Source organism: Loxodonta africana, chromosome 6, assembly GCF_030014295.1.
Source record: "Loxodonta africana isolate mLoxAfr1 chromosome 6, mLoxAfr1.hap2, whole genome shotgun sequence".
NCBI lineage: Eukaryota > Metazoa > Chordata > Mammalia > Proboscidea > Elephantidae > Loxodonta > Loxodonta africana.
Window position 1 is genome coordinate 39233518 of NC_087347.1, and position 23151 is coordinate 39256668.

The 23151-nt window shown below is 39.1% G+C and overlaps 1 protein-coding gene across 1 annotated transcript in view; it reads left to right on the forward strand.

Annotated features, from left to right (window-relative positions):
• Positions 1 to 9118: 9118 nt before the first annotated feature.
• The window catches only part of DYTN (dystrotelin), a 58073-nt gene continuing 44040 nt past the window's right edge, over positions 9119 to 23151 (forward strand). The window contains exons 1-5 of the mRNA XM_003406107.3: positions 9119 to 9137; positions 14319 to 14393; positions 18647 to 18848; positions 20830 to 20915; positions 21463 to 21563. Coding sequence (XP_003406155.2) covers positions 9119 to 9137; positions 14319 to 14393; positions 18647 to 18848; positions 20830 to 20915; positions 21463 to 21563 — 483 coding nt within the window. The remainder of the gene's footprint in view (positions 9138 to 14318; positions 14394 to 18646; positions 18849 to 20829; positions 20916 to 21462; positions 21564 to 23151) is intronic.

Below are 23151 nucleotides of genomic sequence, written 5' to 3' on the forward strand. Positions count from 1 at the left end.
TTGTCTTACCTGTACTCACCCATATGTTAGCTTATTATTGCATTTTCTCAGAAAGAGTTTGGTATAAATTGCCGTTTTTTTTTTAATTACATTAAAATAGAGTTGTCAGTCTATTGCATTCTTGCTCGTCCATCGTTCTAAGAGAACCTGTTTGCACCTACTGCCTATACTTAAGACTTGGAACTAGGTGGCCATGTTTTTTCAGATGACCTTGGCACCTTGGCCTCAACTGATTGAGCCAGGCTAGACACACTTTACCCGAGGAGAACCAATCAGATTCTCTCTCTTACAATTTGAACTTAGACAAATGGTGTCTGAGTCTTGTTAATGGTGGTGACCAGGAGAAGCCTAGAAGTTCTGTGTGTGAGGTCTTCAGAGATGGCAAGGGTCTCCACCTTTATGAGACCTGGCATGTCCTGTTTTTCTTAGATTTCCTTGGTAAAAGTATCATTCAGCTAGATTGGAAAATGCAACTCTGGCCAAGAAGCCCAAGCAAAGCTTCCTGCCCTATTACCACATTGAATCATGTATGCTGATCCCTTACCACTCAGAAAAAGGTGGAAAGGCTGGAACAGAGAATATGACCATGAACATGCATCACTTTTCAATACAGTGGCCCTGCCCTCTAGTGGTATTCTTCCCAGTGGGTGTCAAGCTCTGATCAATCTGATGAACAGTTTCTTCTCCATTTGGTGAACTTCTAGGAAGGGACTAGAGAGAAAGACCAGAGTGTAGGCAGAAGTTTTCTCCCCTTTAGGAACTGCAGGAAACACTCAGCCCTGTCCCCAGCAGTCTGTACCTTTCAGCATGAATATGACCTATCATATGTTTGAACCACTCTAGGATGACATAATTCTCCAGGATAGGCTCCCATAGAAGAATTGAACAAACTGATTTTAATCACTGTTACCTACTGCCATACATTTGTCCCAAACTAATATAAGATATGGAATCACACTGGGAAGAAAGTCTTGATGTTTATTGTTGTTTAAGATTAATGATGGTGCCATTTCAAAAATATCTTTCAGAGAGTTTTTTTTTTTTTTTTTTTCCCAACTGGTGCACTATCTCTCACAGTAGCCTGGTGTGTATAATGGACCAATTTGGGAAATATCAATTCTGATCTTCCCATCAGAAGTAACTTTAATGTGAGATGATTAAAAACAATTTGTCTATGTTGTTAAAACTGTCATGGTAAAGGCATGAAGGGTGACAGATATTCAGCATAAAATATAGACTATGACTCAGAGAAAGTCATTATGTGAATAAAGTAATTATTGATCATTAAAATAGGGGTTAAGTTTTTATAAATAATGTAACTGTGGTAGTCACTATTAGTTGGCCCTACAGCTGTGTCCCCATTCCCTTGACTAATAAAATTCTGATTTTTGCTGGGATGATCAATGTGCCCAACCCTAGAGCAATGAATCGTGATAGATCTAATCTAGTTGCCTTTGCTAGACATTGGTCTAGGGGCAGGCAGGCAACCCAGTTTTGACAATGACACATAAGGAGAAGTCTTCTGGAGGCTTATGGAAAAGATTACTTTTCCCTAAACAGAGAGATAGAAAGGAAAAATGTTATGTGAAGAGAAAGCTCTCTGACTCCCACCTACTTCCTTACTGTTTAAAATGCAGTCCTACCAGCATGTAATGCTTGCAGCTTTGGCAGCCATCCTGTACCCTTGAAAAGAGACATCACCAGCATAAGACAGTGGCAATGCAGAAAGATAGAAAAAATCTCTGACCTGAACCAAGAGCAGTGTTTTAGAAAGGGAGGGTTCAAAAGGTAAGCTTATGATTGAGCAAATGGGTATATACATCAATGTTTTTAGAAGCCAGGGTAATCATTGTTGGAGAAGGGAGAAATAGTTATAAAATTGGGGAAGGCAAAGAAGAGCCCTGTGGTTTTGGATTGTTGGATTGGAATTGAAAGTATTGTGATAAACTTATGACAGTACCTAAAAACAATTTTTCCATTAATAATGAGCACATTTAGTACCCAGATTTTGGTTTATAAAACCATATTCACCGAAACAAACTAGGGCTTCCTAGAGAAATGACTGATTATAGGGCTGGGGCAGGGAAACCATAAAATAAACCTGGAACATCTGGTTGAACCAGAAAATAAAAAAATTATTTTTTTAATGATGGAAAATTATTTTTTAAAATATTTTAAAAACCAGGTGCCAGATTTTGGGGATTCCATTGGCCAAAATGAAACAATTTGAGCATCAAATAAATAATATCAGTAATGGAATATAACTTAGTCAATAAAATAAGAATCCATGAGTCTGCATTGATCCTAAATAAGTAGAAGTGAGAGAAGGAATAAAGGAGCCATGGTGGCACAGTGGTTTAGCGCTTGGCTGCTAATGAAAAGGTTGGCAGTCTGAGCATACCAGCAGGAGAAAGATGTGGTATAAAGATTTTTATTGTTATTTTTAGGTGTCCTTGAGTCAGTTCCGACTCATAATGACCCTGTGTACAACAGAACAAAACACTGCCCAGGCCTGAGCCATCTTCACAATCGTTGCCATGCTTGAGCCCATTGTTGTAGCCACTGCGTCAATCCATCTCACTGAGGGTCTCCTTTTTTACTGACCCTCCACCCTGCCGAGCATGATGTCCCTTGTCAGGGACTGTTCCCTTCTGATATCATGTCCAAAGTACGTGAGAGGAAGTCTCACCATCCTTGCATCCGTGGAGCACTCTGGCTGTACTTTTTCCAAGGCAGACTTACTCGTCTATCTGGAAGTCCATGGTATCTTCAATATTCTTCACCAACATCATTATTCAAAGGCATCAATTCATTGTCCCGCTTTCACATGCATGTGAGGCAATTGAAAGTGCCCTGGCTTGGGTCAGGTGCACCTAGGTCCTCTAAGTGACATCTTTGCTTTTTAAGGCTTTAAAGAGGTCTTTTGCAGCAGATTTGCCCAACGCAGTATGTCGCTTGATTTCTTGACTGCCGCTTCCACGGACATTGATTGTGGACCCAAGTACAATGAAATCATTGACAACTTCAGTGTTTTGTCCATTTATCATGATGTTGCTTATTGGTGCAGTTGTGAAGATTTTTGTTTTATGTTGAGGTGCAACCCATGCTGAAGGCTGTGGTATTTGATCTTCATCATTAAATGCTTCAAGTCCTCTTCGCTTTCAGCAAGCAAAGTTGTGTCATCTGCATATTGCTGCAGGTTGTTAATGAGTCTTCCACCAATTTTGATGCCACATTCTTCTTCATATATTCCAGCTTCTGAGATTATTTGCTCAGCATACAGATCGAATAAGTATGGTGAAAGGATTCAATCCTGATGTACACGTTTGCTGATTTTAAACCAAGCAGTATTCCCTTGTTCTGTTTCAGCAACTGACTCTTGGTCTAAGTACATGTTCTGCAGGGCACAAATAAGTGTTCTGGAATTCCCATTGTTCGCAAAGTTATCCATAATTTGTTGTGATCCACACAGTCGAATGCCTTTTCATAGCCAATTAAAGTCAGGTAAACATCTTTCTGGTATTCTCTGCTTTCAGCCAAGATCCATCTGACATCAGCAATGATACCCTCCTTCTATGTCCTTTCCTGAGTCCAGCTTAAATTTCTGGAAGTTCAATAGGCACAAGTATGGATCTCTTCCAGTTCTTTGGCCAGGTAGCTGTCTTCCAAATTTCTTGGCATAGACTAGTGAACACCTCTAGCGCTGCCCCCATTTGTTGAAACATCTCAACTGGTATTCCCTCAATTCCTGGAGGCTTGTTTTTCACCAGTGGCATCAGTGAAGCTTGGACATTTTTCTTCAGTATCATCAGTTCTCGATCATATGCCACTTGCTAAAATGGTTGATCATCAATTAATTCTTTTTGGTACAGTGACTCTGTGTATTCCTTCCATCTTCTTTTGATGCTTCCTATGTCATTCAGTATTTTACCCATAGAATCCTTCAAAAATGTAACTTGAGGCTTGAATTTTTTTCTTCAGCTCTCAGCTTGAGAAATACTAAGCACGTTCTTTCCTTTTGGTTTTCTAATTCCAGGTCTTCGCACATTTCATTATAATACTTTACTTTTTCTTGTCCACCCACCCTTTGAAATCTGTTCAGCACTTTTACTTCATCATTTCTTCCATTTGCTTTAGCTGTTCGACATTCAAGAGCAAGTTTCAGAGTCTCTTGTGACATCCATTTTGGTCTTTTCTTTCTTTTCTGTCTTTTTAATGAACTTTTGCTTTCTTCATGCATGTTGTCCTTGATGTCCTCCCACAACTCGTCTGGTTTGCGGTCATTAGTGTTCAATGTGTCAAGTCTATTCTTGAGATATCTTCAAATTCAGGTAGGATATACGTAAGGTCATACTTTGGTTCTTGTGGTCTTGTTTTAATTTTCTTCAGCTTCAACTTGAACTTGCATATGAGCAGTTGTGCCACAGTCAGCTCTTGGCCTTGTTCTGACTGAAGATATTGAGCTTTTCCATTGTCTCTACAATTATTGTCAATTTTATTCTTGTGTTTTCCATCCAGTGAGGTCCGCATATGTAGTTGCATTTATGTTGTTAAGAAAAGGTAGTTGCAATGAATAATTTGTTGGTCTTACAAAATTCTATCATGGAATTTCCAGGGTCATTCTGTCACCAGGTCATATTTTGCAACTATAGATTCTTCTTCATTTCCAAATTTTGCATTCCAATCACCACTAATTACTAATGCATCTTGATTGCATGTGTGATCAATTTCAGACTCCAAAAGTTGGTAAAAATATTCAGTATCTTCATCTTTGGCATTAGGGGTTGGTGTATAAATTAAAATAGTAGTCATATTGACTGGTCTTTCTTCTAGCTGTATGGATATTATCCTATCACTGACAGTGTTGTCCTTCAGGACATACTTTGAAATGTTTTTTTTTGACAATAAATGTGATGCCATTCCTCTTCTATTTGTCATTCCCGGCATAGTAGACCATATGATTATCTGATACAAAATGGCTAATATGAGTCCATTTCAGATCACTAATGCCTAGGATATTCACCTTTATGTATTATATTTCATTTTTGACAATTTCCAATTTTCCTAGATTTATGGTTTGTACAGTCCACGTTCTGATTATTAATGGATGTTTGCAGCTGTTTCTTCTCATTTTAAGTCTTGCCACATCAGCAAATGAGGGTCCTGAAAGCTTGACTTCATCCACGTTCATTAAGGTTGACTCTACTTTGAGGAGGCAGCTCTTTCTCAAATTTTGAGTGCCTTTTTTTTTCTAACCTGAGGGGCCCATCATCTAGCACTATATCAGACAATGTTCTGCACAGCAATGGGAAGAGAAGGAAAAGGTCTTCCCTGCAGTGTAAGCCAGCCAATAAATGATGAAGTTATAAAATCAACACTTTGCAATCATGATAATTATAATTGGCTCAATAAGAATTATCAGGAGATGACAAAACTATTGGGTGAAAGTTTGATATGGAACGGGACATTTACATCTCTCTCCACAAATCATTTATTAAATATAAAGAGTAAAATGTATAAGAAGACTGAACTCTCTTCTTACCTGCTTCCTCAGAAGGGAGCTGCTCTGTTTCAGAGGGTAAAGACAGTGTTAATTACCAATTACAATTTCTAGAACCTGCTGCCATGCTAGCAAAAACTTTCCCCTCGTCATTTACCTCTGATGTGGTAAATTTGCAATAATGGGTTTTGATTTGTAATCCAAAACATTCTATGGAAAAAAAAAAAGTCTTAATGTGACTAAGCCTATCTGAGCTTGACTCAAGAGGTGCAACAGAAAATACAAAGTTCCAATTAACAGAAGTAAGTGAAACCAAAATGGCCCCCGCTCTCTTATCTTAAAAAAAAAAAAAATAGCTTCTCCAAAATCCAGCCAGACCAAGTGCTCAGGACTATCAATTTCTTAGTTTGCTTAAATTACTTTCCAAGTTACTCTAGTTCATTCCTATGTACATAAACATTTGTCTATTTAATTATGTCATGTTGACTAGAACGTCAAACAATTTTTTCTTTTGTATCAAGATTCTTGATCCACACAATTACTTAATATTAGAGATCTGTTTATATTTTAATATGGCAGCATTCAGAAAAACATTCGAACCTGTTTCTTTTGCCAATACCTCAGATATTACGATATGTCTTGGAAAAACAAAATGGAATATGATTTCAACATTGACTCTGTAGCACTCAAATGGATACAGAAATCACTTGAGATAGGCTTGCTCTCTTCCTAGGTTTTTGTCTTATCAGAAAATTGATAGCAGAAGGGTAAATGACAGGTTGTTTTCTCCCTCCACTTGGTGCCATTCTCGCCCCATCACTAATCAATTTTTGTGTTTAAGAATGTCCCAAGTTTCAGTTTTTAAGAAGTCAATAGTGTGATATTAACACTTCTTGAAGAGAAAGGAATAAACTGACTACTCACTTTTCAAAACTGACTTTTGTAATGGGAAATTCTAGACTGGGTTAGTGCCCACTTATCATTATTGTTTTAAGTATATCACTTGGGACCATGGACACTTAGACATACTGGCTCCCCACGAAGTGTTCACAGAGTATTATGCCTGTGCTTTGGGTTCTAACCTTGAAAGACATGTTAAAATTGACTCCCTACCTCTTCAGCAGCCTGAAGATGTTAATGGTAAAGTTCTAATCAATAAACCCATGTGATGTATTATGGTTCATGTGATAAACTTTTTTTTTTAAGCCCAGTTGAGGTTATAACAGGTTTATTTTTAATCTGAATATCTAAAACATAAGACATTTTCAGATTATATTTAAAATTTAAGAGGAAATACATATTCACAACAAATTAATATTATCCTTTTGGTGCCTTTTAAAAATGTGTAGCTATATCCGTATTTATAAAAGAATTAGCACAATGAATTAGGTTCTATTCTTAGGTCATCTAACCTGGGCTGGTTGGTAAAGTGGACGTCACCTCATGCCTGCAATGTGGGACCCTTCTTGTTTCCTAATCTCTATGGTAAGCCTTGTTCTCACCAGCACCTAGAAGATAAGCATAATTACTTGCCTCTCCAATACACAAAATAAGGAAATAACCCTTTGAAACAGACACGTAGGGGTGGCCTTAAATTATTCAAGATAGTTATTACTAATGAATGCACTTCAGTGAGTCGGAGCAGCCTCAACTGCCAGTGTTTTACCTATAGTTGTTGGGGAGTCAGAACCAGACATCAAGTCTACATAGGAATGCTACATCTGGAAATCTGCTATTACTCAGCTTCTCTTGCCTCAGTAACTGCTGAGTTATTTCTGCAGAATACTGGACTGAAAGAATTGATTCTCCAGGCAAACTTAGAAAGGTAAGGACCTGGAGTGTGGAGGCAGATAGATGACATCTCCAGCAGCACTGGGGACTTCGGGTGAAGCTTGGAGGAGCATTTCTACACCAACAAAAGCCATATTTCTCTTGCTTTTTCTTTTCAAAACAGACCTTACCGTCTAGATTTTGGCAAGTCTGATATCATCACTATTGCCATCACATTTTTGAAGAACTAGCATAATAGGTTTTTGTATTAGTTTCTCTCTCTGTAAAATGTTATCTGACCAAGTAATGTGTGCTTTAATTCATTCACTCATTTGGAAAGGAGGATAAGCACTATTTAAAATGTAATGATTATGTAACTTTTTCAAACAATTTTAAACTTCTTATGTTAAGGAATGCTGTGTCTTTTTTATAGTGTAACCTATTCTTTTTGTTGAAAGTGAATATATATAGAGAGAGAGAGAGTGAGTTTGAACAATAGTTGCAATATGAAACTATTAGCAGGTAGCTAATTTGCTCCTTTTTTAAAAAAAAAAGGAGAACAACTGATTTCTGTGTGTGTACATATATATGTGTATAGTGTGTACATATATGTATATATCATATTATGTATGTATACATATTATGTATTATATATCTATACACATAATTCTAGGAATTTACAACCATATTTTCAGAAACCAATACTGTGACTACTCAGAGCTTTTGAGGCATTGTGATTTTAAGAGTGGACTACATTCTCATTTCAAAAAAAAGTAAATTTACTTGAATTTCAAAGGGCAAAATTTGAAGCCCTCAAATGTTTGAATTTATAATAAACACTATGCTAAATAATTCTACGTATTACATTTTTAACCAAATAGTATCAATTCAAACACCTTATCACATGATCCTCTTGTGAGCTTTCTTTAAAAATGTATCTATTCATATGTGTGTGTGTAGATATATGTGTATGTATGTTTGAATATCAATATACAGATATATCTGTATATCTATGTTGTTGTTGTTGTTGTTGTTAGGTGTCATCTAGTTGGTTCCTACTTATAGCCACTCCACGTACAACAAAAGGAAACACTGCCCAGTCCTGCGCCATCCTCACAAGCATTGTTATGCTTGAATGCATTGCTGCAGCCATTGTGTCAATCCATCTTATTGAGGATTTTCTTCTCTTTCACTGACCTTTTACCTTACCAAGCTCAAAGTCCTTTTCCAGGAACTGGTCCTTCCTGATAACATGCCCAAAGTATGTGAGGTCTCTCTATCCATGCTTCTAAGCAGCATTCTGGCTGTGCTTCTTCCAAGACAAATTTGTTTGTTCTTCTGGCAGTCAATGGTATATATTCAATATTCTTTGCCAACACCATAATTCAACAGTGTCGATTCTTCTTAGGTCTTCCTTATTCATTGTCTAGCTTTCGCCCGCATATGAGTCGATTGAAAATAACCGTGGCTTGGGTCAGGTGCACCTTAATCCTGAAAGTGACATCCTTGCTTTTCAACACTTTAAAGAGGTCTTTTGTAGCAGATTTGCCCAAGACGATATGTCATCTGATTTCTATACATATATTTAAGTACATCTCCAGGGAATCCTTGGGATGTACTCCTAGAAGTGTGTCCAGCATAAGAAGTCTGTATTCCTCTTTATTCTCCCAAGAGGTTTTACAGTCTTCCCCAACAGTGTGTATTCATTGTTCTCCAGGTAAAATTACTTTGTTTGCCTTTTTGTTTCTTTCCTCTCCCTCTCCACAGCAAGATCTTCTGTTTAAAATATTGATTCATTTCTAGTTACAAGAGCCCACTTGCCATCTGTCATTCTGGGAAATTCCTGAGATGGACCCAGATAAACAAGGTGAGTATTACTGTCGAGTTTCTGAGCACGGTTTGTAAATGAAAAAATTAGACACAGATGTTGTGTTTTTTTTAGACTTCTGAGTTACAGAAGAGAAAACATTTGGCAAATTTCTGGCTGGAAAAGAAAATATTAGGTGATTAAAGAGACTTTTCTCTCTCTTCTAAACAGAAATCCATAATTAATTGAAAACTATTTGGTCTATTATCTCCAAAGCACAAAAAAAAAATTTAACAAAAGACTTAATATAGTTACATTTTAAGTTGCTATTCAAATACACAAAAGTGGCTTCTTATTTTTATTTATCTTCGTGGTTTACTATTAAAGTGACATCACTGTAGTTTTTTCAATGTCAAGGGTGAGATCCCAGTACTATGTGATCCCAAAGCGAGGAGAAAGGTCCCATAGCTGTCACTATATGAATATTTGATAAATCGATATGGGGAAACAAATTCCCCTTTCCTCCAACATCTTTAAATACCAAGTTAGGTCCAAGGCCAGTCTGTGACATCTTTATTGCTGGATCTATTTGCAGCCTTATTCCCTTGGCTGAAATCTAGATTGTTAACCTTACTTTTTTATATAAAATTCTGTAACATCTCAAGTTATTTATCTTAAATGACATTGTGAATGGTTCAAATTATCTTTAAGTTTCCCAAATTTTAGCCCTCATATTGGTAATCTAAACACCAAGCAGCAGGTTAATCCATTCAATGGTCAATTTTCTCACCACAAAGCAGTGGTTTGCAAATATAAGGCAAATCACAATAACCTGGAGAGATTGTTAAACTTCTGGGCTCCACCTACAGAGTTTGGGAGTAGTAGGTCTGGAGTGGGGTCCAAGAATGTGCATTTCTGACAAGTTCCCAGGTGATGGTAATGCTGCTCACCTGTGACTGCGCTTTGACGACCACTAACCTAAAGCATCAATTTCTAGACCATCTACCTAGATGATAGACAGTTGTTGCCGGTTGCTGAGGAATCGAGTCCAACTCATGGCAATCCCATACGTGCAGAGTAGAACTGCTCTGTAAGGTTTTCAAGGCTCTGGCCTTTCAGAAGCAGATCATCAGGCACGTCTTCCAAGGATCCTTTAGGTGGGTTCAAAGTAGAGCGTTAACCATTCGCACCACCCAGGGACTCTTAATGGACAGCCGAAAGAGGTTTTATTACATTGAGCTTAGAACCTATGAAAAATGATGCATTTATTTGGCTAAGCAAAAAATAAAAAATTATTTAAATCAAATGATGTTCCTCAAATTGCTTCCACAAATATGAACATATGTAGCTTGTATTTTTACTTCTTTTAAGTATCTAAAGCTACTTTGTTCATAGCTTTGGACCTGATAAAACCCATTGCCGTTGAGTTGATTTAGACGCATAGCGACCTTATGATGGATCCAGCATTTTTTTTCCTTTTTTGAGTTCTCTCCCACCAGCAGGACAAGCCAAATGAAGCCTTGAGGAAGCAGGGCTGGGAGACTCACCTGGGAGACTCGTTCATTGTCCATGTTGCATTGTATCACAGCTTGCCATGATTTGCTGCATAACTTCATCAAATGACACTGCAAAACATAATTTGACAAGAGTGGGGAGCGCCAGATGGCAGAGCAGCTCCCAAGTCACTCCTCCACCAAGAGCAGCATCTGGCAAGCTGCGGAGCCCCCATTTTGCTGATTCTCTGTGTCTGTTTGGTGCATCTGAGAGGAACTAGGGCACAAAACCTGGCTAATTTCGGGGGGGAGGGGGAGGGGAATGTAAATTACTTCCGTATTATTATGTTTATTTTCCATTTGTTTTCCTTCTCCAGAAGGAGTGCAAGGGTGTTTCTTAACTTTTCCCATACTCAAACATTGGACTCTTATCTGAATCTAAGCATTTTTTAAAATACAAGGAAATGCTGAATCATAAACATTTTAGAGCAGACTGTAGAGTCTTTAGTATGTTTGTGCCTCTTCAAAAAAAAAAAAATGTGGAAGGTTCTCAGACAAGTTGGCTTCTTTTGCTGACATTTTTTAGGCACAGCCCTCATTAACCTGAGAAAGGTCCCCAGCTCGTGATCATATATTGGTCACTGAAGCAAACTTCAGAGAGAGGCCTGTGGTGTGCTCTAACTCCTCAAGAATGGGTCTGCCCTGGTCAGCTCTGTAATCCCTCAGTTTCCTACCCAGTGCCTGGTGCTCAGTATCCATATGTGTAGTGGCTAGGAAAATGTTCCGACGTGGTGCAAATGGTTTCCGCTGAACTACTACCCTAAAGGTCGGTGGTGCAAACCCACTCAGCAGCATCACAAAGGACAGACCTGGTAATCTGCTTCCATAAAGATGACAGCCAAGAGAACCCACGGGGCAGGACTACCCTGTAACACATGGGGCTAGCATGAGCTGGAATTGACTTGATGGTGATTTTTGTTTGTTTGTTTATGGCTAGGACTTTGCTCCAATTTCCAAATGTGGCTTGGTATGAAATTCAGACTGAGTCATGTTTGGGAAAGACCTATCCCTTGGAGACAGATGGAAACCTCTAGGGTTTTTATTCTGAACATCTGGTGAAAGACCCTGATTTTAAGTGGCATCTTGGCCACCACTTGCTATGCTCATTGCCTTTGGCTTTGGGGTCCACTTGAAGGCATAAAACTCCACGTCAAGATTGGACACAGAAATCCTCACCAAGCCTAGTGCCTCGTCTCCCTGTTTATGCTACACAGCCATCCCCTCCCCTCAGGGAATTGCCACCAGCTACTGTTTTGAACTTGACAAAACGTAAGTAATAAATGTGAGAATAAATGCAGCATGGTATTATTGCGGGAAGAGATAGAGAAATGGAATAGAACAGAATCCAGAAACTGACCCATGTAAATGTGGAATGTTAGCATATAATAAAGAAGGCATTAAACTCAACAAGGAAATTATAGATTATTTAATAAATAATGCTGAAGCCATTGAATAACCATTGGGAAAAATATATAGATTCTCTGATCGATATCATATACAAAAATAACATCAGGATACATTACAAGGTTAAACATAAATTATTAAAACTCTTAAGACTATTAGGAGAAAATATAGGAATTTTAAAATGAGAATTGCAATACATTTATAGAATTATTTGGGATAGAATTCATATCTTCATCATGCTAAATTTCCATCCAGGAATAAGTTAGAACTCTCTACTTATTCATATCATCTTCAATGTCTTTATAAGCTTTCTAAGCTTTTATATATTGTTTAGCGTACTGTGTAGTTTAAAAACTATCTGTCCTGGCTGATTACTGCTGCTATAAAGCGATGATCCTCAGTGTATGTTTCCTGGGTCAACAGCAGCAGCATCACCTAGGAACATGCTCAGACCAGATCTGAAACTGAATCAGAAACTCTGGGGTTAAGGCCCCTCAGCTTGTATCTGAACAGGTAAACGTGATACAAGCTAAAGTTTGGAAATCACTAGTGTAAAGGGAATTTATTGATTTCTGATCCAGCCAACTTGCAGATGATTTTTATTGATTATCTAGATAGATAATCAGATCATTTATAAATCCTGATACCACCTGCAAATCTATTCCTTGCCAATATTTATACCTCTTTTTTTCTCTCATCTTATTTATTTTTTGTATAGATTAGATTCCAAAATAGGAGCCACAAATATGTTTCAAATAGAAATCATGTGCCAAGTCCATTTGGCTGATACTGACTGCCTAGAAGGCCCCCTTGGCAAGGTGGTGGATACCACTAGAATTGAAACTCCACGAGGGTGGGATTTTTGTCTGTTTTGTTAACTCCTATATTTAAGGGGAAATGGTGGTGCTGTAGTGGTTAAGTGCTACGGCTGCTAACCAAAACGTCAGCAATTTGAATCCGCCAGGCGCTCCTTGGAAACTCTATGGAGCAGTTCTACTCTGTCCTATAGGGTTGCTATGAGTCAGGTTTTGGGTTTATAATTCGTGGACCTAGAATTATGTCAGATCCACATATTACAAGTGCAATACATAAATGAATGAATGGATGATTAGCTTTTGAGTCCTTGTTGCCAGATGCTTCCATGTCAGTTCTGACTCATTGCAACCCTGTGTACAACAGAACGAAATACTGCCTGGTTCTGTGCCTGAATCATTGTTACGCTTGAGCCCATTGATGCAGCCACGGTGTCAGTCCATCTCATTGAGGGTCTTCCTCTTTTTTGCTGACCCTCTACTTTACCAAGCATGATGCCCTTCTCCAGGAACTGGTCCTTCCTGGTAATATGCCCAAAGTATGTGATATGAAGTCTTTATACATGTATAAATACGTGTGCACGTATGACTAGAATATAACCTGTTTAACAATATTGAGCTTATATTCTACGTATAATTTTTTTTTTTTTATCTTATTTGTTTCACAAGGTCTTCTCCTTTTGTTAAAAAGTGGGTAGATTCCTGAAGGAGTAGTCCCCACCTTTTGGTGGATGCCCTAGTTAGAGAGACTGAGAGGGGTGTTCCCTAGGGTCACCTGCAGCTCCAGGGTCCTGTGAGTCCACTATTACTTGTTCGCAGGTGGAACTGCAAGCTGTAGGCCTTGGTTTTCTCATCTGTAAAATAATAAAAAAAAAAGGGAATCCTATATGCTCCTTAGAAGCAAGGATGGCGAGACTGCGTCTTACATACTTTGGACATGTTGTCAGGAGGGATCAGTCCCTGGAGAAGGACATCATGCTTGGCAGAGTACAGGATCAGCAGAAAAGAAGAAGACCCTCAACAAGGTGGATTGACACAGTGACTGCGACAATGAGCTCAAGCATAACAATGATTGTAAGGATGGCTCAGGACCGGGTAGTGTTTCGTTCTGTTGTGCACAGAGTCCCTATGAGTCGGAACCAACTCGACAGCACCTAACAACAGCAACAATATATGATCGCTAAGGAATCCTGGTGGCACAGTGATTAAGTGCTCAGCTATTAACTGAAAGGTCAATGGTTCAAACACACCGGCTGCTCCGAGGAAAAAGATACGGCAATGTTTCCATAAAGATTACAGCCTTGGAAACCCTACGAGGCAGTTCTACTCTGTCCTTCAGAGCTGTTATAAGACGGAATCAACTCCACAGCCATGGGTTTGTTTTTTTTGTTTATATGATCTCTAGAATTTCTGGGATATGGGATTTATATACCAAAACCATCCTTTATCCATATTTCGTGTTTTCTTTGCAGATGCTCTTAGTAGTATTGAGAATTCCATTTATAGAACAGCCTTCATATTACGATCTGTGCAAACTCTGTGCCAATGTAAGTACAGGCTCTCTTGAAGTACTTGGAAAAATCTGCTCCTGATGTGTGATGTAAAACTTATAGAGAAAACAAAAACTCCCCCAATTGAGTGACCCTGTGACTCAGGAAGACTGGGCCATACATTTACCCTGCACAACCAGGGCTCCTGTGTATGTATATAGCTATAATTACAATAGATTTTTATGTATAAAACCAAACCAAAAGGGAAACCCTGGTGGTATAGCGGTTAAATGCTATGGCTGCTAACTGAACAGTCAACAGTTCGAATCTACCAGGCACTCCTTGGAAACTATGGGGCAGTTCTACTCTGTCCTATAGGGTCACTATGAGTAAGAATCAACTCAATGGCAGTGGGATTTTTTTTTTTTTTTTTGTAACAAAGAAGGTGGTGAGGAGTATACCATATGCATTCAACACTCGTGTGGCTCCACTAACTACAGAAAGTGGTTTGTGAATGAGCATGTCAATTTTTTTTTTTCATTCTTCCTACTTGGTTTCTGGAAATTTTTTGTTTGTTTCCTTTTTAGGATACCAATATTGACATAAAGTTACAAAATAGGCTAGTTTAGAATCTGTACTTATAGATTTAAGTACGAAAATTTAAGATTTCTTCTTCTACGTAAGAGTTGCATCTTCCAGATGTACCACTTACCTACATCTGAACATCCAAAAGTAGGTTCAAATGAATAATCCATGGGTCGTAAATTTCAAAACTACCTTGAGGATTCCTTGAGAACTGCCATTTTGCATTCACTTTTTATCTGATTGAATGCTGCAGTTTTCTTTTTCTATAGTGTTGTTTGGACCCCTGGTGGCGCTGTGATTAAGAGTTCGGCTGCTAACCAAAAGGTTGGCAGTTCAAATCCACCAGCCACTCCTTGGAAGCCCTATGTGTTACTTAGGCAAATAAGGTAAAATGTAATGAAAACATTTATCCTGTAAAAATTCTCCAAAATGAAATAATTGGGTTCTAAGTATATTAAAAAAAAAAAAAAGCATTCCACATATCTAAAGTTATTGATTTGCTGTAAGTTCTTTGTAGCATAAAAAAAGTATCAGGTAAAATGGCTTCTGACATTTATCATATCAGACTAAAAGTTGTTATGGGTATGACATTTCTACCAAAGGTTAGATTTATTTTATGCTTTTCCAACCGCCAGATAAGTTATATAGACCAGTGGTTTTCCAACTGTGCTTTACAAAGTGTACATGGATGAACGAGGGCATTAAAGGTTAGCAAGGTGAGAAAGGGAGGGACAGGCAAATTAGGAAGGCTCAAGAACCGTCTCTTCAACCAGAACAACTGCGTATTTCTCTATTTCACATACTACGTTTCCCTATGAGCCTTCCTTTGGAAAAAGAATTCTTGGCTTTTAAAAAAGGTTTCTAAAATCACTGATCTAGACAGATAAACTCACATATGATTATTATTTCCTTTCCCAAGGATCAAGAAAATGAAGAATTTGGTCACTAACAGTTTACCTTCAATTATGTTATTTTCTGGGATAATTTCTCCCACTAAAGAAAATGTTTATGAAAGTCTCCTTCATTAGTACTACAGTACACAACACTGGGGAAGCCAGGAAAACTTGTACCAGGCAAGGTCATGGAAGCTCTATAGAAACATCCAAACTCCCTGAGGGACCGAATTGCTGGGCTAAGGGCTGTGAGGACCATGGTCTCAGGGAACATCTAGCTCAATTGGCATAACATGGTTTGTAAAGAAAATGTTCTACATTCTACTTTGGTGAGTAGCGTCTGGGGTCTCAAAAGCCTGTGAGCAGCCATCTAAGATGCTCTACTGGTTTCACCCCTTCAAGAGCAAGGGAGAATGAAGAAAATTAAAGAAACAATGGGAAGATTAGTCCAAAGGACTAATGGACCACAACTACCACAGCCTCCACCAGACTGAGCCCAGTACAACCAGATGGTGCCCAGCTACCACCACTGACTGCTCTGACAGGGATCATAACAGAGGGTCACGGACAGAGTTGGAGAAAAATGTAGAACAAAATTCTAACTTACAAAAAAAGACCAGACTTGCTGGCCTGACAGAGACTGGAGAAACCCCAAGAGTATGGTCCCCAGACACGCTTTTAGCTCAGTAATGAAGTCACTCCTGAGGCTGACCCTTCATTCAAAAATTAATCAAAAAAACCAAACCAAATTAGACAGGCACGTAAAGCAAAATGAGACTAAAAGGGCACGCCAACTAAGAGGCAAGGACTAGAAGGCAGGAAGGGCCAGGAAAGCTGGTAATAGGGAACCCAAGGTCAGGAAGGGAGAGTGTTGACATGTTGTGGGGTTGTTAACCAATGTCAGAAAACAATATGTGTACTGTTTAATGAGAAGCTAGTTTGTTCTGTAAACCTTCATCTAAAGTTCAATTAAAAAAAAGTCTCCCTCATTAATGCCTAGGAGACCATGGGTGGTGCAAATGGGTAAGCACTTAGCTACTAACTGAAAGGTTGGCGGTTCAAATCCATTCAGAGGCACCTCGAAAAAAGGCCTGGCAATCTGCTTCCAAAAGATCACAGCCATGATAATCCTATGGAGCACATTTTTATTCTGCCACACATGGGGTCGCCATGAGTCAGAACTGAATCAACAGCAACTGGTTTTTTTAAATCTATATGTATAATAGCATAATTTAAGAATGTACATTTTTGAACTTTTTATTATCCCTGGCATCAGAAGCAGTGAATATAAATAACACTCATGGGAAATAAGAATAAAATCAGTAGTTGAAAAGTTCTACCTAGAAAGATAGCCAAACAAAAATTTGAAAGCAACAATGACAAAACAACCCAAACACTGAGAGAAGAGCTCCGAGGAGAAAGCTCTGGAGACCATCTTGCCTAAGCGTTGTGGAGAGATGAGTGGATACCACTGTTACCTGGCTTGCTGTAATAGAGAAGTCTCAGCATAAGACAAAAATGTCCTGTTTATAGAGGCGATGGCTTTGTGATTAGATAATGACCAAGGACTTTGCAGCCTCTACCACCTGCTGCCATGTTTTTATTCAAGTCGTATTCCCCAAATCTGCTCCTCACTTGCTGAGCCTCTCTCCTTCAAAGCAGTATCAAACAACAAATAAAAATTATTATGATACCTGCTAAACTTTTTTATCTGAGAGATTGACATACGAAGTAGAGAGAAACACGGGTTTTACCATTTCACAGACTGAAGCATTTCAAATGTCAGCCGCTCTTGGTGCCACCAACATCCCCACCTCTCAGAATGTAAGAGTTCAGTGTTTATTAATTTTGTCTGTCATCCTCTCTTCTTGAGAAACCATAGAGTTGGTTCCATTTCATTCTTCCCGCTATTCATTGCCTTGTAAAATTTTCAGTAGAAGGAGGTAATAAATATAAGAAATAAACCATCATTTTTTGTAAGCAACTCTGGTTTTATTGAGTGCCTTCCCTAGAGAGTAATACTGTTGGAAACAAGATCACAAAAGATATTACCGAGGCAAGGATGGGGCCTAAAGAGTCTGATACTTCAGCAATTGCCCTTTCTAAAGATCACTGGGGTTTCAAACTGCATTAGGTTGTTGCTAGGTGCCCTTGAGTTGACTGAACTCGTAGCAACCCCATGTGACAGAGTAGAACTGTAGCCTTTTTTCTTGGTTTTCTTGGCTATAATCTTTATGGAAACAGATGATCAGGTCTTTCTCCAGTGGAGCTGCTGGATGGGTTTGAACCACCAACCTTTTGGTTAGCAGCTGAGTGCTTAACTGCTGTGCCACCAAGGCTCTTTCAAATTACAGTATAAAACACAATATTCCTTCTGAAGCTAGGCTAATAGCTTCTGTCAACATATATTTACATGAATATAAGTAAACCTATATTTGAACAAGAAAGGTAAATGTTCTCAATACACTCAGTGAGTATAAGGCTGTTCCTCCTCACTCTTCCTTGCAGCGTACTAACTTGCTTGGGAGGCCATTTTTCAAGTCTCATTTAACTTCATTCTATAAAGCAGTCATCCTGGCAGTTATATTGGAAATAACGTGACAACTATGCTTAACTAACAGACACGCTTTTCCAAAATTCAAATTGTCAGAATAGTAATGCCTGAATTATACACAAGAGACAGGTGTCTAAACAATGGTCATATTTAATTCTCTTTAAAACTGCTGCCATAAAAAGACCATCTTAATTAAATAGTAGGTGACATTTGCTTTATATGACACTTTTTCATTTCCAATCAGAAAATAAGGTTCAATTTCCACTTGCTTCCTGCAGTGGACTTGATTGATATCTCCCTGACCCAGCACCTCCTACTACACCAATACTTTTGGGACGCAAGGGAAAGCTCCCTCTCAGTGCAGCAGCTTTTTCAGGCCCTCCAGGAGTTGTTTCAGAGGGTCAGGGTGGAAAAACCGGGACAGGTGCATCCCAGAGCTCCGGAACTCACTCTGAGTCTTCTCACAGCGATGTATGACAGGTGAGGGTCTGGGTGCTGGTGCTGTAACCTCACAGGCAGTATTTATCTGCCACTGGTCATTGAGAGTTTAATATTGTCTGATGTTTGGAGAAAAAACCTGGCTATCTGCTCACATAAAGATTAAGCCTAGAACACCCCAAAGGGCAGTTCTACTCTGCCGCATAGGGCCGCTTCAAGTTGGAATCGACTCAACGGCACCCAACAACAACGTTTGCTTGGTGTCCCTGGGTGGTGCAAATGGTTAACACGTTTGGCTATTAACCATAAAGGTTAGAGGTTTGAGTCCATTCAGAGAAGCCTCGGGAGAAAGTCCTGGCGATCTACTTCTGAAAAGTCAGCTGTTGAAAACTCTATGGAGCACAGGTCTAGAACTGGAATGTTTGTTTGGAGTTTGGTATACAAGAAGGTGTCATTGTTTTTTTTGTTTGCTTGTTTTCCACAAATGTACTACGCATTGAGGAGGAGAATGAAGACGCTCATGCCTATCAGCTTCACTAAATTATATGACCCACGGACAGCAAATTGGGAAAAGAAATTCCACGTTACTTTTTCTCTCGTACAAACTATTCTGCACTCTAGAGAAGCATGTACACCTTTTGCTAGGGTGATTATACATCTGCACGTATGAAAAACTACACTTTGCTTGTGAGTCCCCAGTAGCCTTATTTCACTATCAATTTTTGTTTTGTGTTTTGACTGGAGTAAGGATGAATGTCCTGTACATGGATGGCTAACCTCTAAACCAATTTAGGCCATGTCAAAGGGTTGATCCTATGTGCTCTGGAGCCAATGGTTGTATCCATGAGTGTATGTGTGTGTGTGTGCACGTGCATAAAGAAAAAGAAATATTATCCATACACCTACCTCCCAGAAGGAGGCACAGTTTCACTATTTGGCAAATTCCTTAGAGTTGTTTTGTTTTCTAGTTTATTATTTATTTTTTTATTGCTCAAGTAAAATATAAACACATTCACAAGTTATTTAATGATCTCCAGTCTCCTTAAACATTAGACTTTTAAGTGCCATTTCTACTATCATCGCCTGCCTGTAATAGTCCTCATGCCTTGGATAAATGGTTTTATACGTTTGGAAATTATATAATCAGTGTGAAAAGGACAATTAGGCTCTGAGTTACGGCCTATGAAGTGGTAGGGTTTTTTGTTTGTTTTTACACATATGTTTGTGCCTCTGCCTGCCTTTTGGTCTTTGTCTCTGTTGTTTGGTTTCCAGGCAGCTGAGTTCTAAGGAAGTAAGATTACTTTGTCCAAGAACACAGTGTTTACTGTTTATTGTTCAACAAATGAGTGAATTAATAAACAAATGGTGAAATATTTGAATTCAATGTGTGTGTGTGTGTGTGTGTGTGTGTGTGTGTTAGCTGCCGTCAAGTAAACTGCGATGCATGGTGACCCCATATGTACCACAGAAACTCTGCCTGGTCCTGCCTCATCCTCACAATTGCCAGCATGTTCAAGTCCATCACTGTGGCCACTGTGCCAATCCATATCACTGAGGGCCTCCATTGCCCTCACTGGCCTTCTACTTCACCAAACATGATGTCCTCCACCTGCAATGGATCCCTCCTGATGACGTATCCAAAGCAAGCGAGTCTGTTGTGACCCATAGCGTTTTTACTGGCTAATCCTTAGAAGCAGATCTCCAGACCTTTCTTCCTAGTCTGTCATAGACTAGAAGCTCCACCGAAACCTGTCCACCGTGGTGGGTGATTCTGCTGGTACTTGAATTACCAGTGGCATGTCATAACAACATGCAGGGTACCATTGTATAACAAATTTCAGACACTTGGTGGAATTCAATGCTTAAGTCTGTCAAATTCTAGGTTTAGGAAAAAAGGCCATGAAAAGCTAAAACTTATACCAACGTGTAAGAAATGTCCATTAATAGTTACAGTTTTTGTACGCCATGTCACAAACAGTCACCCTGCCCTTCCCATTCTTGTCTCTGTTTCATTGCTGTGCAGCAAAGGAACGGGTGTCCTCAAGCTTGTGCCTGCAGCCGCTGCCCTGATTGCCCTCTCAGGGGACAGCCCTCTTACAAAATACAGAGGTAACACGCACACGTGGGAGTTCTGAGTGCCTAAGTGCAGGAACCTCCAGACCCCCAGCATGTTATCGTCTTTGCTCACCCTGTGTCCCCACCACAATAGTTGTTCTTCAGCACGACTTACGTGTTTAGTGAGGAAAAATGTTTAAGGTTTAGAGAACTTGGAATTTTTCAAGATGTCTATCCACGCTTTCTAATTATTCATTACTTGAAAGTTCTTGCTATTTATTTGTTTAAGGATTATTCAGACACCAGTAATTACTATTCCTTTGAAGAGCAGAACTAGCCTCACATTGCTGTTTGCCAACCTCCTGGCCTTCTTCTTAGATGTGCTAAATTATCAAGAAGTTGAAATGTGAATGGGTTTTCATTAGTTATCAAATTATCTAGTTTTGGAGGCCTTCAAAATAATAACAATCAGGAATATAACTTCCCCTCTCCTTTTCCTTTATATTCAGAAATAAACTATTTAGACTTCAAAGCATGTAAACTTTTGAAGATGTATTGCAAATATTAACTTAAAGATTTCTTTTCCCCTCAATGTGTCTAGCTCTTTTCCAGCTCTATGCAGAAAACAACAAGGGGCAATATGAATCTGGGGCATGCATGACTCGAAGGACTTTGAGGAACCTACTAACTGATCTACAACAGGTAAATCCCTAATACTTAAGAATTCTAAATTTGTTTCGGTTATAATAGCCACGTTTGTAATTAAAGAATCTGATTTTTACTGTGTTAAATTTACTGTTATATAGTTTTCCACACAACCCCTCCCCTCTGTAGCCACTGCTATAATCTAAGTGTATATTTAAAAAAAAAAAAAAATTGGCTGTTGATCTGATTTCGATTCATGGCAATTCCACGAGTGTCAGAGTAGGACTGTGCTCCATAGGGTTTTTTTTTTTTTTTAATGATTTTTATTGTGCTTTAAGTGAAAGTTTACAAATCCAGTCAGTCTCTCATACAAAAATTTATGTACACCTTGCTATGTACTCCTAATTGCTCTCCCCCTAATGAGACAGCCCACTCTCTCCCTCCATTCTCTCTTTTCATGTCCATTTCGCCAGCTTCCATAGGGTTTTTAATGGTTGCGTATTCAGGAGTAGATTACACTCAGGCCTTTATTCCAAGGTTCCTCTGGGTAGGCTCAAACCTCCTGTCTCCCACCTTTCAGTTAGTGGCTGAGCATCTCATCCATTTACTACCACCCGGGGACTCTGCTTAATCTCTACAAAGGTGGAAAATAGCCTAGTTAAAACGTATCTCTATAGGTCCAGATAATCTCCATTTTGAAATATCCAGTAGCCTTTTTTGCTTATTCCAGAGTATTTTATTTTTCCTTATACTCGTTGTAGCCTTTTCACTCCTGAATGTCAAAATCCTAACTGTGCCTGACCTGCACAAGTTCTCCATGCTTGATTTCTAATATTCCTTCTACTGGCAATACCATTATTTCCCCTTCCACTTGACAAATTCTGCTCTTCTTTCAAAATCTTTGAATTATCAGTCACCTCCTCACAAAAGGCTTCTTTACTCCCTGGGTAAATCACTGTGTGTAACTTTGCTAGAAAACCAAAAACCAAACCCGTTGCCATCGAGTTGATTCCGACTCATAGTGACCCTGTAGGACAGAGTAGAACTGCCCCATAGAGTTTCCAAGAAGCACCTGTTGAATTTGAACTACTGATCTTTTGGTTAGCAGCTGTAGCTCTTAACCACTGTGCCACCTGGGTTTCCAACTTTGCTAGAGCACTTGTCAAATTATATTGCAATTCTTACCTTGGTGTAAGATTCCCTCACTGGACTGTTTCTCAAGGACAAGGATCTCATTCATGTTTCTATCCCCAGTGCCTTGGGCAGTGCCTGGTCCTAGAAGGCCTTTAACAAACGCTTAATGAATGCATAGATGAAATGCAAAGCTAAATACTCAAATGGTTAAAAGTTCCATCATTTCCTGTGTGTTAAGAATATGCAAATATGACATCATTTCTATCCTTACCAGGCAAGGGAATTTAGCCTCCTTACAGTACATATGGAAACCCTGGTGACATAGTGGTTAAAGTGCTACGGCTGCGAACCAAAGGGTCGGCAGTTCAAATCTGCCAGGCGCTCCTTGGAAATGCTATGGGGGCAGTTCTTCTCTGTCCTGTAGGGTCGCTATGAGTTGGAATCGACTCGATGGGCACTGGGTGGGTTTTTTACAGTACATATGTTCCTTAAATGTTAAAATGATGTAAAC